The following is a 15,878-nucleotide window of genomic DNA, read 5'->3' on the forward strand; positions in this document are numbered from 1 at the left end:
ATAGCCTTCCAGGCAGAGGTCTTGGTAAGTGAGGCCTCAGGGAGGAAGAGTTTGAGGAACTAAAAGAAAGCTAGCATGGCTGGAATATGGTAAGAAAGGAGAGTGACTTGAGGAAGGACTAGAAAAGGCCAGATCATGTAGACTCTGCTGCAAATTCAGGCCCCTTTCGGATTGATGTTACTTCCCAGAAGCTGCTCTAAAGCCTTGAAACCAGGGGAGCAGGTTGATGAGGTTATAGGAGAGGGGACTGGGCAGCTGTGGGTGGACCGGCAATGACCACAGCAAAGCCTGGTGAGAGCTGCCCATTGCAGCCTTGCTAGTGACAATGAGCACAGGGGCCCAGGGGGGTGCTCTTGACAGAGCACATTCACTGGACGCAGAGGAAGGGTGAGGGTGGAGTCAGAAACAACACACTTTTTTTTTGGCCAGAGCAGCTGAAGGGGCAGTGATGGTGACTGTGAGGCACTGGGGGAGGACAGGTTTTGTGGGGAAGGTCATGAGTCTAGTTTGGGACTTACTGGCTTTGAAGTCTCTGTGAGAAATGCAAAGGGAGCAGTTGGAAACACAGGTTTATCACAGGTAAGATCTGGCCAGGGATATAAAATTTGAAATTCACGTTATAGTAAAACTTCACTAGTATTCAGACAGTAGCAAAGATATACGATGCCAAGTTCGTCTTTCAGTCTCCTGTTGCCCTGCTCAGAACCAATCTTCTATCCCAGTACGGTGTGGATTTCTGGAGGTATTCTGAATATGTTGTATGTCTTTCTATAAGAATGTGCATATTAAAAATTTTTTTCTTCTTTTTTTAATGTATTTTTTCTATATTTTAATTTTTAAAATTTTATTTATTTTGTTATATGCATTATTTTTTTCTTTTTCCCTTTTTTTAGATTTTATTTTTAAGTAATCTGTACAACCCCAGGATCAAGTGTCGCATACTCTTCTGACTGAGCCAGCCAGGCGCCCCCATGTTTTTTCTTTTTTTTAAATCTCTCCCTCTCTCTCTCTCTCTCTCTCTCTCTCTTTTTTTTATAATGTGTGTATCTTTCTAAAGCACATGAATGGCAGCAAAAGTGACCTGCTTTGTCACTTTTCTTCCTTAAGAATGTCTTTTGGACACCATTGTGCACCACCAAATCTGCTGCTGACTTATTCTTTTTAACAGCTGAATACTTAGTGTTTCTTTTTTCTCTTTTATTGTATGGTTTTAAATGTGATGTTTTGCATAGGTAATCTTTTCCTATGGTAGAAAAGACAAAAAATTATGTATACCTATCTCTAAAGGTAACTAGGGAAGTACCCGCCCCTAGCAGCAGACAACCCGGTCCTTCTCCCTTGCCGCCCCCAAAGATATAGCACTATTGTGTCGGGGGAGCCCTCCTAGAGTATCTTAATGCTCAAGGAATAAAGCATATCATGCCACTTCAGGGTATCTTGGAGCTCTTTCTACATGACTGTATAGAGAACTTGCTTTGTCTCTTTTTTTTTTCTCACTGCTACGTAGCATTCCATTATAAAGATCCAGTGTAATTTATGTAACCAGTCTTCCAGCTGGGGTTGATTTCAGTCTTTTGATGTTGTAAACACAGTGCTACAGTAAATAACTGTGTGTATGCATCATCTCCTAAACCTACAAATATATCCATGAGGTAGATACCCAGAAGAGTATGTGTATTTGAGATCTTAATATTGACAGATGTTACCTCACAGATATACACAGTTTCTCCAACAGGTTATCAAATGTTTAAATTTTTGCTGGGCCATCTGTTCGTATCCTTTGCTCATTTCTCTATGTTATTGTTACTAGTTTCTGGAGTTCTTTAGCAAGCTAGCCCTTTGCCTAATAGGAATTAATGATATTTATCCCAGTTCTTTGTTCTCTTTTGACTTTGCTTATTGTGTTTGGAGCTATTCAGAAAATTTATCAGTTCTCCTCTTAAGTGTCTATGTTCTGATCATAATTAGAAACATGTTCTTCATTCCAAAGTTGTATGAAGAACTTCTGTGGTTTCTTCTGGAAATTGTATAGTTTTATTTTTCATATTTAAATCTTTTTTAATTTTTAAAAAATTTTTAAATTTTAAATATTTTTATTTCATTTTTGAGAGAGACAGAGTGTGAATGGGGGAGGGGCAAAGAGAGAGGGAAACACAGAATCCGAAGCAGGCTCCAGGCCCTGAGCTGTCAGCACATAGTCCAACGGAAGGCTCGAACCCACGAACCATGAGATCATGACCTGAGCTGAAGTCATACACTCATTGATTGAGCCACCCAGGTGCCCCTAAATCTTCTTTTAATTTTTATTTTAGAGAGAGCAAGCAAGCAGGGGAGAGAGAGGAAGAGCAAGAGAATCTTAAGCAGGCTTCACGCTCAGCTCAGCACAGAGCCCGAGGAGGGGAATTGATCCCATGATCCTGGGATCATGACCTGAGCCGAAATCGAGAGTCAGACGCTCAACTGACCGAGGCATCCAGGCTCCCTGCCCCTCCTATTTAAATCTTTGATTCATTTTGAATATATGAGGTGTGGATCCAACTTTATTCTTTCCAGATGGCTGTTGAGCTGTCTCTTTAACATTTGATTGTTCCTCTAGACAGCTTGCCTGTGCTTCACCAGTTTAGGATGTCAACTTTTTTTTTTTAAGTTTATTTATTTATTTTGAGAGAGAGAGAGCATAAGCAGGGGAGGGGCAGAGAGAAAAGGGGAGAGAGAGAATCCCATGCTGGCTCCATGCTGTAAGCACAGAGCCCGACACAGGGCTCAATCTCACTATCATGAGATCATTATCTGAGATGATATCAAGAGTTGGATGCTTAACCGACTGAGCCACATATGTGCCCCCAAAAGTTCTTTATAAAGGGGCTATTTTGAAGATTATGATTCTGACTTTGGAAGAAGGACAGTGATTGGCAGTGGAAGGAATCACATGTAAAATTCTTTGCATAAAAATTTATTGACTTAAGAAAAAAAGTTTTTGTATGGGCATACATTTTCCTGTCTTTTGAGTATATACCTAGGAGTTGGGTTGATGGGTCCATAGATGGGTGAAACTGTGTTTCACCATTTGAACAATCGGCAAACTATTTTTCACAGAGGCTACGCTACTCTAAAGCCCCACCAGCAGTGTGTGAGCACTGAATTTCTCCCCATGTTGACCATCATCTTTGTTTATTATAGTTGTCCTAGTGGATGTGACATGGTACCTCACTGTGGTTTTGATTTGCATTATCCTAATGGTTTTGAGCATCTTTTCATGTGTTTACTCTAGCTATTTATATGTTTTCTTCAGATAGATGTCTTTTCAGACCTTTTGTCCATTTTATAATTGGATTATTATCTTTTTATTAAGTTTAATAATTTTTTTATATATTGTAGTACAAGTTCTTTATCAGTTATATATCTGGTTTGTAACAATTGTGTCCCATTCTGTGTATTGTCTTTATACTTTTTTGGTGATGTCCTTTGAAGCACAAATGTTTTGATGCTGTTTGTTTTATCTATTTTTTCCTTTTATTGCTTGCGCTCTTGGTTTCATATCTAAGAAATTTTTGCCTAATCCCCGGTCACAAAGATTATGCCTATATAGGCAAACATACCTCCTATTATTGTGCTTTGCTTTATTATGCTTTGCAGGTAATGCATTTTTTTTACAAATTGAAGGTTTGTGCTGTGTAAGTCAAGTCTGTCCGCCATGTTTCCAACAGCATTTGCTCACTTTATGTCTCTGTGTCCCATTTTGGTAATTCTTGAAATATTTCCAACTTTTTAATTATTATTATATTTGTTATGACCTGTGATCAATGATTATGACTCAAATAATGGTTACAATATAAATCTCAAATAATGGTTAGCATTTTTTATCAATAAAGTATTTTTTTAAAGTTTATTTATTTTGAGAGAGCATAAGCAGGTGTGGAGCAGAGAGAGAGGGGGAGAGAGAGAATCCCAACCAGGTCTGTGCTGTCAGTGCAGAGCCCAACAAGGGGCTCGATCTCACCACCATGAGATCATGACCTGAGCCGATATCAAGAGTTGGATGCTTAACTGAGCCACTCAGGCACTCCAGCAATAAAGTACTTTTAATTAAGTTATATGCATTGTTTATTATTATTATTATTATTATTATTATTATTATTAATTTTAGAGAGCACAGGCAGGGGAGAGGGGCAGACGGAGAGAAAGAATTTTTTTAAACATTTTTTAACAACGTTTATTTTTGAGAGAGAAAGAGACAGAGTGTGAGCAGGGGAAGGGCAGAGAGAGAGGGAGACAGAATCTTAAGCAGGCTCCAGGCTGCGCGCTGTCAGCACAAAGCCCGATATAGGGCTTGAACTCACAGACCGTGAGATCATGACCTGAGCTCAAGTTGGATGCTTAACTGACTGAGCCACCCAGGCACCCCGAGAAAGGGAGAATCTTAGGCAGGCTCCACTGTCAGCATGGAGCCTGATCCATCCCACAATTCTGGGATTGTGTACTCAAGCCAAAATCAAGAGTCAGAGGCTCAACTGACTGAGCCACCCAGGTGCCCTATGTATTGGGGTTTTTTTAGATGTAATGATAGCACACTCAGTAGATTATAATATAGTGTAAACATAACTTTTATATGCACTGGGAAACAAAACAATAATCTGACTCACTTTATTCAGTGATCTGGAACCAAACCTACAGTATCTCCAAGGTGTGCCTGTATTTTCTTTTAATAGTTGTATGCTGGGGCGCCTGGGTGGCTCAGTCGGTTAAGTGGCCGACTTTGGCTCAGGTCATGGTTTCGCGGTCTGTGGGTTCGAGCCCCGTGTCGGACTCTGTGCTGACAGCTCAGACCCTGGAGCCTGTTTCAGATTCTGTGTCTCCCTCTCTCTGACCCTCCCCCGTTCATGCTCTGTCTCAAAAATAAATAAACGTTAAAAAAAATTTTTTTTAATAAAAAATAAAAAAAAAATAGTTGTATGCTTTTAGTTCCTAGGTGTAGGTCTTTGATCCATTTTGAGTTAATGTTTGTATTTAGTGAGACAAAATTAGGAGTTGAATTTTGTTCTTTTGCATGTGAATATCCACTTGTCCCACCACCATTTGTTAGTAACTATCATTTCCCCCCCATTGAATTGTCTTGGTGCCCTTGTCAAAGATGAATTGACCATAGATGTATGGATTTATTTCTGGACTCTGAATTTATGCCATTGAATTATATGTCCGTCCTTATGTCAGTACCACTATTTTGATTACTGTAGCTTCGTAGTAAGTTTTGAAATCAGGAAGTGTCCAACTTTATTCTTTTGCAAGATTGTTTTGGCTATTCTGAGTCCCTTGAATTTCCATGTGAATTTAGGGGTGAGCTTATCAATTTCTGCAAAGAAGTCAGGTGGGATTTGGATTTCATTGAATGTTTGTGTCATTTTGGGGTGTATTAAACATCTTAATAGTAATGTCTTTTGATCCACGAATATGGAGTATCTTTCCATTTATTCAGGTCTTCTTTGTTTTCAACACTGTTTTGTAGTTTTCAGAGTGTAAATTTTGAATTTGTTTTATTCAATTTATTATTTTATTCCTCTGATGCTATTATAAATGGAATTGTTAATTTCATTTTCAGTTTGTTAATTGCTACTCTGTTTATTTTTGTGTATTGATCTTGTTTCTTGTACCCTTGCTGAGTTGATTTTTTTATTAGCTCTGATAGTTTTTTAGTAGCTTCCTTAGGGCATTCTATATACAAGATCATATCATCTGCCCCTGTTGTTGTTTTCTTGTTTAATTGCCCTGGGTAGAATCTCCAGTTCAATGTTAATAGAAGTGCTATGAGAGCACACATTCTTGTTACTGATCTTAGTACTAAACCACTCAGCCTTTTACCATTAAGGATGATGTTAACTTGTGGACAGTTGTTATCAAGTTGAGGAAATTTCTTTCCAGTCCTAGTTTGTTGAGTGAGTTTTCATCATAAAAGGGTATTAAATTTAGTCAAATATTTTTTTTGTAACTATTGAGATGATTGTGTGGATTTTTTCTTTTATTAATATGGTGTATTACATGATTGATTTTTGTATATTGAACTAATCTTGTGTTCCTAGGATAAATCCCAGGAATGGTGTATACTTGGTCATGATGTATATAACTCTTTCTGTGTTGCTAGATTCACCTTCCTAATATTTTGTTGGGGGTTTGTGTGTTGATATGCATAAGGGAAATTGATCTGTAGTTTACGTGTGGTTTCTTTGGTTTTATGTCAGGGACTTCTAGAATGATTTATGAACTATTCTCTCCTCTTCTGTTTTTGGAAAGAATTTGTGAAGTATTGGGTGTTAATTCTCTAAATGTTTGGTAGATTTGAAGCTAATGAAACTATCTGGTCTTGAAATTTTCTTTGTGGGAATTGTTTTGATTACTAATTCAATATCTTGTTAAATGTCTGTTCAGATATTCTATTTTTTTTCCTGTTTTCAAATTTTTTTATTAAAAATTGTTTTCTAGTGTTTATTTTTGAGAGAGAGAGAACGAGTGGGGAAGGGACATAGAGAGATGGAGACACAGAATCTGAAGCAGGCTCCAGGCTCTGAGCTGTCAGCACAAAGCCCAACGTGGGGTTCGAACTCATGAGCCATGAGATCATGACCTGAGCCGAAGTCGGACACTCAAACGACTGGGCCACACAGGTGCCCCTCAAAATTTTTATTTAAACTCTAGTTAGCTAACATATAGTGTCATATTGTTTTCAGAATCTATTTCTTCTTGAGTCAGTTTTGGTAGTTTGTGTCTTTCTAGGAATTTGTTCATCTATCTAATTTGTTGGTGTATAGGTATTACACCAACTCATTTATTTTTTATTTTTCACTGATGTAAATATTTAAAGTTAAAATTTTCCACCTGAATGGTACTTTAGTTATATCCCATAACTTACATATTTTATCTATTTTTTATAGTAATTTTGCATTTTCAGTTTGTATTTCTTCCTTAATCCAGTTCTTATGAGTTCTTAAGAACTTTTTGATAGAAAGCCTCCTGTGTTTCCTGATTTTATTATTAATTTTTAGTTTGCTACGTGTTGATTATGAAAGAATCCAGAGAAATATTATTTCTACTTTTTTAAGTTTATTAAGGTTTTTTCATTATCAGTATTCCCATGGACATCAACTTATTTATTTAATTTATTTAATTTATTGTTTTGAGAGAGAGAGAGAGAGAGAGAGAACACACATGAGTAAGCAGGGGAAGGGCAGAGCAAGAGGGAGAGATAGAATCCCAAACAGGCCCCACACTTAGACAGAGCCTGACATGGGGCTCAGTCTCATAACCATGAGATCGTGACCTGATTTGAAATCAAGGAGTCAGATGCTCAACTGACTGAGCCACCTAGGCATACCTTCCCATGGACATCTAAAAATTTTTTGTTGTTTTATCATTTTGTGGTCTGTTTGTTCTCTGCTGTGAGGGTAAATATGTGTCTTTTTTGTCTGATAATCTGGAAGCGTTTAAAAAATTCTTTCCATGATCACTTTTATATCTTCAAATAGTCTTTGTTACTTGATTTAGCAGTGTTGTTACCTTTATAAAACATCAGGAAGTCAATGTATTCTACCCTTTTTTTTTTCCTTTACTTTTTGTCAAAGTATTTCTACATTGTGTATAATGTTTGCATTCGTAGAGTTGTTCTTAGGCTAGATTAAATGGACTCTGCTCACTTCTAGTAATTTTCCAGGCATTTTTATTCCTCCCTAGTGATTCGTCCCCTCATAATTTCTTCCAGAAAGACTCATGGGCCCTTTCTCTTTGGTCCCTGAGTTTGTATTTGAAATTGTTTATTGCTTTTATACTTAAATGACAGAACATCTCTTGGTTGCATTCCTACGAATGAGACTGGTAGGTCAAAGGGTATGTACATTTTTAAATTTAAAATATGTGGTAGATGTTTCCAAAGTATACCAGTTTACACTCTTAAATAATACTTGACCACTCTGCTTAACAGAGCGTTGCCAAGGGTTTTTCCTTCAGTCTTTGGCAGTGTGATGGGCATAAAATACGCATTTGCAGTTCTCCTCATGTGTCTAAGATCGAGTGTGTTTTCAGATTCTTAAAAGTTCTGTGTCCTTCTGGGGTGCCTGGGTGGCGCAGTCGGTTAAGCGTCCGACTTCAGCCAGGTCACGATCTCGCGGTCCGTGAGTTCGAGCCCCGCGTCAGGCTCTGGGCTGATGGCTCAGAGCCTGGAGCCTGCTTCCGATTCTGTGTCTCCCTCTCTCTCTCTGCCCCTCCCCCGTTCATGCTCTGTCTCTCTCTGTCCCAAAAATAAATAAACGTTGAAAAAAAAATTAAAAAAAAAAAAAAGTTCTGTGTCCTTTTGCTCCATGACAGTGCACTATATCCACTTCTCGAGTGGGTTAGTCTTTTTGGTTTTAGAGGCCCTTTTTATATTAAGAAAATTATCCTTCTGTTTCATTTGAGATACCAGTGTTTTTTCCTAGTTGTGTGTTTTTATTTTGTTTGTTTTTTTATTACTACCTGGAAATGTTACTTTTTAAAGTTTTTAAAATTTATTTTGAGAGAGAGAGAGAGAGAGAGAGAGCATGAGCAAGGGAAGGGCATAGAGAGGGGAGAGAGAATCCCAAGCAGGCTCCATACTGTCAGAGCAGAGCCTGATGTGGGGCTCAAACTCACCAACTGCAAGACCACGACCTGAGCTGAAATCAGGAGGTGGATGCTCAACTGACTGAGCCACCCAGGCGCTCCTGGAAAATGTTAATTTTGTGTTGCCTGGTGTATACCAATGTTTTCCTTCATGGCTTCTGAATTTTATGCCCTGTTTAGGAAGTCATATCCCCACTATAATTTTTTTAACTTATTCTTTTCTTATAGTAATAATAAATTCTTTTTTTTTTTAATTTTTTTTTCAACGTTTATTTATTTTTGGGACAGAGAGAGACAGAGCATGAACGGGGGAGGGGCAGAGAGAGAGGGAGACACAGAATCGGAAACAGGCTCCAGGCTCTGAGCCATCAGCCCAGAGCCTGACGCGGGGCTCGAACTCACGGACCGCGAGATCGTGACCTGGCTGAAGTCGGACGCTTAACCAACTGCGCCACCCAGGCGCCCCATAAATTCTTTATTCCATGTATTTTTGAGCCACAAAGCATGAAGAGTTTATATTGGCATGATGTATGAAATGGGTCTCTGATCCATTTTTTTCACATGGTAGCTAGTTGTGTCATCAGTATTTATTGATTAAACCATGGATATTTACTTTTGGGAGTCATCAGTGTACCAGGGGGAGCAGATGGAATCACTTAGGAGTATACAATGAGTGAGAAAAGAGGGCCTAGGCCTAAGTCCTGAAAGAATCCCAGAATATCGATTTTTGTTTGAGGAGTCTGAGCCAACACAGGAGAAGGAGCACTGCAGGGAGAGGTGCCAAGAGCCTGGGGACTCAGGAAGTGATTATCTTGAGTGAAAGGGAGAGGCTGGCTGAGTGGAAGCTCACGGAGAGGTTCAGTAAGGTGGGGACTGGAGTTGGTGATCAGCTCCAAGCACATGGATGTCAAAGGGACCTGGTGACTGCTGTTGGGTGGAGTAGTGAGGCAAATGTTATGTTCAAGCAGGTTCAGAAGGGAGTGAGAGGTGGGAGATGGCGAATGGTGACCGTTGATTCAAGAAGCACGTGTGTGAAGGGTGGGAGAGCAAGGACCCATCTGAGGAAATTTTTTAAAGGTGGGAGACGGGCGCCTAGGTGGCGCAGTCGGTTAGGCGTCCGACTTCGGCCGGGTCACGATCTCGCAGTCTGTGAATTCGAGCCCTGCGTCAGTCTCTGGGCTGATGGCTCGGAGCCCAGAGCCTGTTTCCGATTCTGTGTCTCCCTCTCTCTCTGCCCTCCCCCGTTCATGCTCTGTCTCTCTCTGTCCCAAAAATAAATAAACGTTGAAAAAAAAAATTAAAAAAATAAATAAATAAAGGTGGGAGAAATATTTACATGCTTGAGTGCTTGTAGGAAGGATCCAACGAAGAGGGTGAGGTAGAGGCAACAGTGAAGGAGGAGATGATCAGTAGTGGAAAGTTCCCAAGAAGATGGCACAAGACTTCAATCTGAGACAGAGACACCTGCTTAAAGTACAAGAGACTATATGTTGCAGCAGAGGAAGGGAGACAAGGATGGAGATAGAACTGTCTGTGTTCACCTCTTCTTGTCTTTAGCCATAGGTTAAAAACTGATGATAGAGGTGGGATGGACAGTGCCTGTCAGGTACGGTAGAGGTCAAGGTCATGTTACTGAGTTGCCAGCTGAAGTAAAGGTGGGAGGACCGTATTGCAGATCCAGAGATCATCCCGTCTGGTTCCAAATTAGGACCTTTGGCTTACTTGCTGTATGGGGTTGGGGAGGTGAGGCTTGGGGAAGTTGGGGCCTAGGGTCAAGCTTTTCACAGCCCGTTGCTTTTCCTCCCCCTCTCACCTTCCACTTGGGCTCCAGCCATGGCCTCATTCGTGTTGCCACATGGTAGAGCCCCCAAACCCACTGAGGCTCCATACCAGGTCCTCTGAGGCTCTGTTCATTTTGATCCCTTTTGGAGCTCTCCTACAAGCAGTCTTTGAACCATAAGGAGAGATTGTCCAGGGACTGGTTTCTATTGCTCTTGGCTTCTTGGGGACATCCAACCTCCTGTAATCCCAACGGGGAAGAATTTTTTTTTTTTTAAAGCAGGCTTCATGCACAGTACAGCACCCAGCACGGGGCTCGAATTTAAAACTGTGAGCTCAAGACCTGAGCCGAGACTGAGTTGGACACCTAGCTGTCTGAGCCACCCAGGCTCCATGGGGAAGATTTTTTTGATAGAGCCTCTACATTGGAAACTATTGGGATAGTTCAGAGGCAGAGGAGATAATTCTACACAGGCTTTCTGGTGCTCTGCTTTATCTTCCTTTGCTCTGGGCCTAAACATCTTTTCTGCAGGGGGACACACACTTGCCTGATTCCAGTGACTCCTGGATAGGGGATGTTCGGGGACATTCTGCAGTGAGGAACAGTCAACTGAGTCTGGCTGGATCCACCTGGAAGAGCTTAGCTTACAGTGAGTGGTGGGGGTGAGGGCATGCAGCTATCTGCCCGGTTTGGGGACTTTGGGGGCGGAGGTCCTCTAGATCCTTAGGGAGTCATTAGCCCGAGGTTATCAGCCCCGAGTCACTGTCCCTCAGGAGGCTGTTGCTGCTCTGAGGCCTCGACGCTCATGCTGTCTCACGACCTCTGCCTGTTCACTGCAGGCCGCAGAACCTCCCTGGGCAGCTGCTGCTGCTGTCCGTCCAGCCTGTCCAGCCTGGGGGCCTACCCGTCCTCCTCCTATCAAGATTTGGCCAAGCACATCGTGGACATCTCTATTGCTGACGTGAGGAGCGATTCCGCTCGTCCCCGTGGTTCCTTTACCGGCCCTCCGCCGGGTGGGGAGGGGGAGGGAGGGAAAGGAGGGAAAGAGCAGGGCAGATGAGGGCCAACTTCTTTCAGATGAGGGTTAGGGCTTCTTTGGTGGCTCTCCATCTTGACAGGGAATTCAGCAAACACTGGCCCTAGTGACTGACTAACCCAGGGGTCTGCTTTGTACCGTGCCCGCTCACTTGGGTGTGATCCCTGTGTCTGCAGGTAATGGCTGCTTGCTCAGGTAACCTGCACAACCTCTTCAGCTGCCAGCCAGCAGCTGGCTGGAAGTAAGTTCCTTGTAGTGTCTTGTCCTAACCTGTTGTCCTGCTTGTCCTCTTTCCTCCTTTACCTTCTCTGCCCCGGCTCCCTTGAGTCCCTCCCCTGAACTGCCCCTCTATGACCCAGGAGCCCAGTTCTCACCTCTTCTTCCTCTTCCCCACCCTCGGTGTCCCCAGCCATCAGGGGGAGGAGCAGGAGGTGCATCTTTACTACAAGATGTTTTCTTCTACTCGGCATGGCTTCCTGGGGGCAGGCATGGTTTCCCAGCCACTGTCTCATGTGTGGGCAGCTGTGAGTGACCCCACCCTGTGGCCGCTCTACCACAAGCCCATCCAGACAGCGAGGCTGCATCAGCGGGTGACCAACAGCATCAACCTTGGTGAGCCCAGGGAGGGCTTCCCATGGGTCCGGGCCAGGGGCAGCAAGGGTTGGAGGTGGTCCTCTTGGGAGGCCAGGTGCTCACACGACCTCCTCCGGGTGGCTCAGGCTAGGTCTGCCTGTCAGGTTGCAGAATGACAGGATATTGGCGGGCGCTCCTGGGCTGGGAAGGATTTAGGACTAGGTCTGTCCATGCACCTCCTGACTCTCCCCATTCCTGACCCCCCAGTGTACTTGGTGTGCAGTACTGCCCTGTGTGCCCTGAAGCAGCCGCGGGATTTCTGTTGTGTCTGCGTGGAAGCTAAAGAGGTGCCTGCCTCGCTGGTGGTAAAGATGTGGGAGGAAGTTGGGCTGGAGTGCTGTTGAGAGGCAGTCACTGTGGGCCTCAGGTCCTGCAGGGAAAGGAGGGTGCGGTGGGCAGGGATGAGGATGACATGAAGCCTGTCTGGCCGCACTGGAGCCTGTCCTGGTTTGATCCACTTCACTCCCTGTCCCTAGGGGCACCTGTCTGTCATGGCGGCTCAGTCTGTTTATGATACATCCATGCCGAGACCCAGCAGAGACATGGTCCGAGGGGAGATCCTGCCCAGTGCCTGGATCCTACAGCCTCTCACCGTGGAAGGAAGGGACATCACTAGAGTCATCTACTTGGCCCAGGTGATCCTTCCTGTGTGGCTGGCTGCACAGAACGCCTCGGTGTGACCCCACCACCCCGCAGGAGTTTACTGTTCAGCTGCTCAACACCCTTCAGTGCCCAGGCCCTGTGTCCCCAGAGCTGGAGGCTCAGGCTTCCTGGGCCACAGTGCGGGGAGTCAGTGGGGAATCGAGGACGGAGGAGGAGGACAGAGTAGGTCAGTCTTCTCTGACTGAAGTTGCCGTTACCAAAGAGTTCGGTGGCCTTTAGACCCTCTGTTGCTGAGTCCGTGGGAGATAGCCACGGTGAGGGAGGAGCAGCAGCCTCAGCAGAGCAGAATGAGCAGGACCCATTCTGTTCTTGCTCCACTCCCAGTTCCCCAACGTGACCTTTGTCACCGGGAGGTGAAGCCCATGCCTAGATCTGAACAGCAGAGCCCAGGGGCCTGTAAACTCCGGGACCGCAGAGGAGCTTTTTGCATCGCAACAGCCTGGGTGACTACCTGGGGCTGACGTGTGGCCTGGCGTGTTCTCCCCATCTGTACACACCTTTAACCCTTCCCTCTCTGCTTTATTTCAGGTAGAATTTGGTGCACCGGGCTTCCCCCCTCAGCTCCTAAGCTCCTTCATCAAACAGCAGCCACTGGTTATAGCCAGACTGGCTTCCTTCCTTGGGAGTTAGCATCTTACTGTCAAGATGGTGCTGCAGAGACGCAGGTGCAGGATGTGCCCGTGATGCCAGGTGGCTCTTGTCATTCTCTGTACAGGATGCAAGGACAGGCGAGGCTCCTGGTTGTGGCTGACCAGGCTGACCAGAACTCAGACATGAGTTGCCAGCAAAGTCCCGTCAGTACTTGGGTCACAGCTGGTGCCTCTGCAGAGCGAGGGGACCTGAGTTCCTGGCCCCAGGTGGCCAGCATCAGTGAAGCTCAACTCACCTTTTTGGATTCCTCAACCTCTCTTTCCTCTCTGGGACATCGTGGCAGGCCGCTTGAAGACCAGGACTGGGCGTAGCCAGCAGAGCCAGGAGAGGGCAGTACTCTGGCCCAGCCCTCAGCCAGGGAGGGAAGCAAGCAGCCATTGACCGGGACTGTTCAGAATCCGTTTCCAGCATTCAGCTCCACTGCGGACTGCAGTATTGGAAAGTGCCAAACCAGAAAAACAGTTTAAAAAAAACAACTGCACAAACCATTCGGAATCGTTTCTCCTTGCATTTTTACAAAATGCTTTATTACTAATTTTTACTTTTTCCTCTTCGTTTCCTTCACAGGAGAGGACATTTGGGTCTTTGTCTCAGTCAGGAGTATTGAGCAATGCTCAGTCTTGGAGCCGTCACTCCAGAGCTCAGGAGAATGGGAAAGACCACTGTAGAAGCAGGTTGGACAGATTTGAGGCCAAGGAGGGGAACCTAGCCCTTTGAGGAGGGATGGGGGTGGGCAGCCCAATGTTGGCTGCTGACAGGGCAAGAGGAATTTCAAAGAGCTGAAAAGTTGTTTATTGAAGACTGGAGAGAAGATATGAGAACTCTTAGAGGAGGTAAGTGATTCATTAGGAGGAAACTCAGTTCTGTTCCTTCCCTCACTCAGAGCCTTGGTGCCAGCCTTCAGTGGTCCCCTGAGCGTCCGTGCTGCTGTGGTCAGATGTGCTATTCTAGGAGGGGATGGGGAATGGGCTCGGTTTTCTTGTACCTTAGCCTGCCTAAACTTGAGCTTCGAGTATTCAGTACGATTACGTGGAAGTGGTGGGGTGGGAGAGATTCCCAGCTTCCATTCTGGTGCCCACAATCTTTGGCGGAAGAGGGTGACCATATGGGGATTGAAAAGGTCAGTTTCTGTACAGTATAGCACAGAGATTTATTGTTTCTCAAAGTGTTTGCAGGATTGTTTTTCTTTTACCTCAGATTGTTACTCATATGTGATTGGTTGAAGACTTTTTAAATTGCTTTTAAATGTATTTTTCTGGCTAATTTTTTTGGTATATTTAACACCCTATTTATGTACTCCCATCTCTTTTTCATATAAATCTCTTAAGTCCATTGATTGAAAAAGTCAGAACACTTGCAAATTAAAGGTCCGTGGTGTCCTTTCATTTAGTGAAGACTGCGGTGTCCCTTGAGCTCAGACTTTAGTCTGGAGATGACGATGGCAGCAACAGCTCACGGCCCAGTTTCAAGCTATACAGTTCACACGAATGTACTGAGTTCTTTCCATGAGCTCAGCACGACTTTGTGTGTGAACAGCCCTGTCAGTTACCCAACTACAGCCAGCTGTAGCCAGATAGGAACATGAGAGAAGATTCCAGATCAGTTATTGCCACACACCAGTGTCCATGATCCCCTGGAAGGAAGCTCTTTAACAACAGGTGAGTACTTCTGGGCTTCTGAAGCAGAGCTGGCAATGGGAAGCTGAACATACGGGTCCCCAGAGGCGATCGCAATCCCCTTCCTACAATAGCCACACACCAGGCCTGAGTCAGCAAGCTAAGGAATATTAATTAACTGAGGCTGATTCTGTACTAAAGATAATCCAGGGACCCAGCTCCAAATGATCACGAGGAAGTCCAATTTTGGCTTGGATAGGTGGCTTTCTGACTTCATCAGAATCCCCTGAAGAACTTGTTACACCCCAGAGTTTGAGATGCGGTAGTCCTGGAGCAGGGCCAACGTATTTGTTGTATGTCTGGGAAGTCCTGAGGCTGCTGGTCTGGGGACCAGCCACACTTTGAAAACCAATGTTTGAGACAATTAGTAGAGAGCAGGTATGTAGAAAGGAACCTAATGAGTTCACTGTTTCACTGTAATTCTATCTTACTGCCTAGAGAATGGGCCTTTAAGGTTCACACAGGCCCCTGTGAAGTTTCCTGACCTGGGCCCACGCTATATTGAATTGAGTGGGCATTAGCCCAGCATCCCTGGGGCTTCAGGCTTGCCTCCAAGCTCCGCCTACCTGTCCCACCTACAGAGAGCTGGGTCCTCTGAAGTGGCAGCTTCTTACCTCAGGGCTCACCTTCAGAGAGCAGTGCTCTCGTTAAGCCACATGGGTGCAGAAAGATAAAACATTTCTTGGCTCCCAGGCATTCAGAACTTCCTGAATTTAGTATAAATGGATTTATAGGACACAGCCTATAGATAAGTGTAAAATGGATTTAAAGGACAAAATAAAGCCTTTGAAGATAAAAAGATTATGGAACAAAAGGT

General features: G+C 44.1%; 1 protein-coding gene across 14 annotated transcripts in view; it reads left to right on the forward strand.

Annotated features, from left to right (window-relative positions):
• STARD9 (StAR related lipid transfer domain containing 9) overlaps positions 1 to 14,774 on the forward strand; it is a 121,302-nt gene extending 106,528 nt beyond the window's left edge. For 9 of the 14 annotated variants that reach the window (XM_086710475.1, XM_086710471.1, XM_086710473.1 and 6 more), the window contains 7 exons: positions 10,934 to 11,051; positions 11,242 to 11,363; positions 11,615 to 11,679; positions 11,848 to 12,050; positions 12,279 to 12,376; positions 12,548 to 12,706; positions 13,263 to 14,774. In XM_086710475.1, coding sequence (XP_086566601.1) covers positions 10,934 to 11,051; positions 11,242 to 11,363; positions 11,615 to 11,679; positions 11,848 to 12,050; positions 12,279 to 12,376; positions 12,548 to 12,706; positions 13,263 to 13,364 — 867 coding nt within the window. In that variant the 3' untranslated portion in view covers positions 13,365 to 14,774. Of the gene's footprint in view, positions 1 to 2,312; positions 4,193 to 10,933; positions 11,052 to 11,241; positions 11,364 to 11,614; positions 11,680 to 11,847; positions 12,051 to 12,278; positions 12,377 to 12,547; positions 12,707 to 13,262 lie in introns of those variants that run through there. The other 5 variants (XM_086710472.1, XM_086710474.1, XM_086710480.1 and 2 more) reach the window with 3 other exon arrangements.
• The last annotated feature ends 1,104 nt before the right edge of the window (positions 14,775 to 15,878 follow it).

This window comes from Puma concolor, chromosome B3, assembly GCF_028749965.1.
Source record: "Puma concolor isolate L17-30 chromosome B3, mPumCon1.1.hap2, whole genome shotgun sequence".
Taxonomy (NCBI): domain Eukaryota; kingdom Metazoa; phylum Chordata; class Mammalia; order Carnivora; family Felidae; genus Puma; species Puma concolor.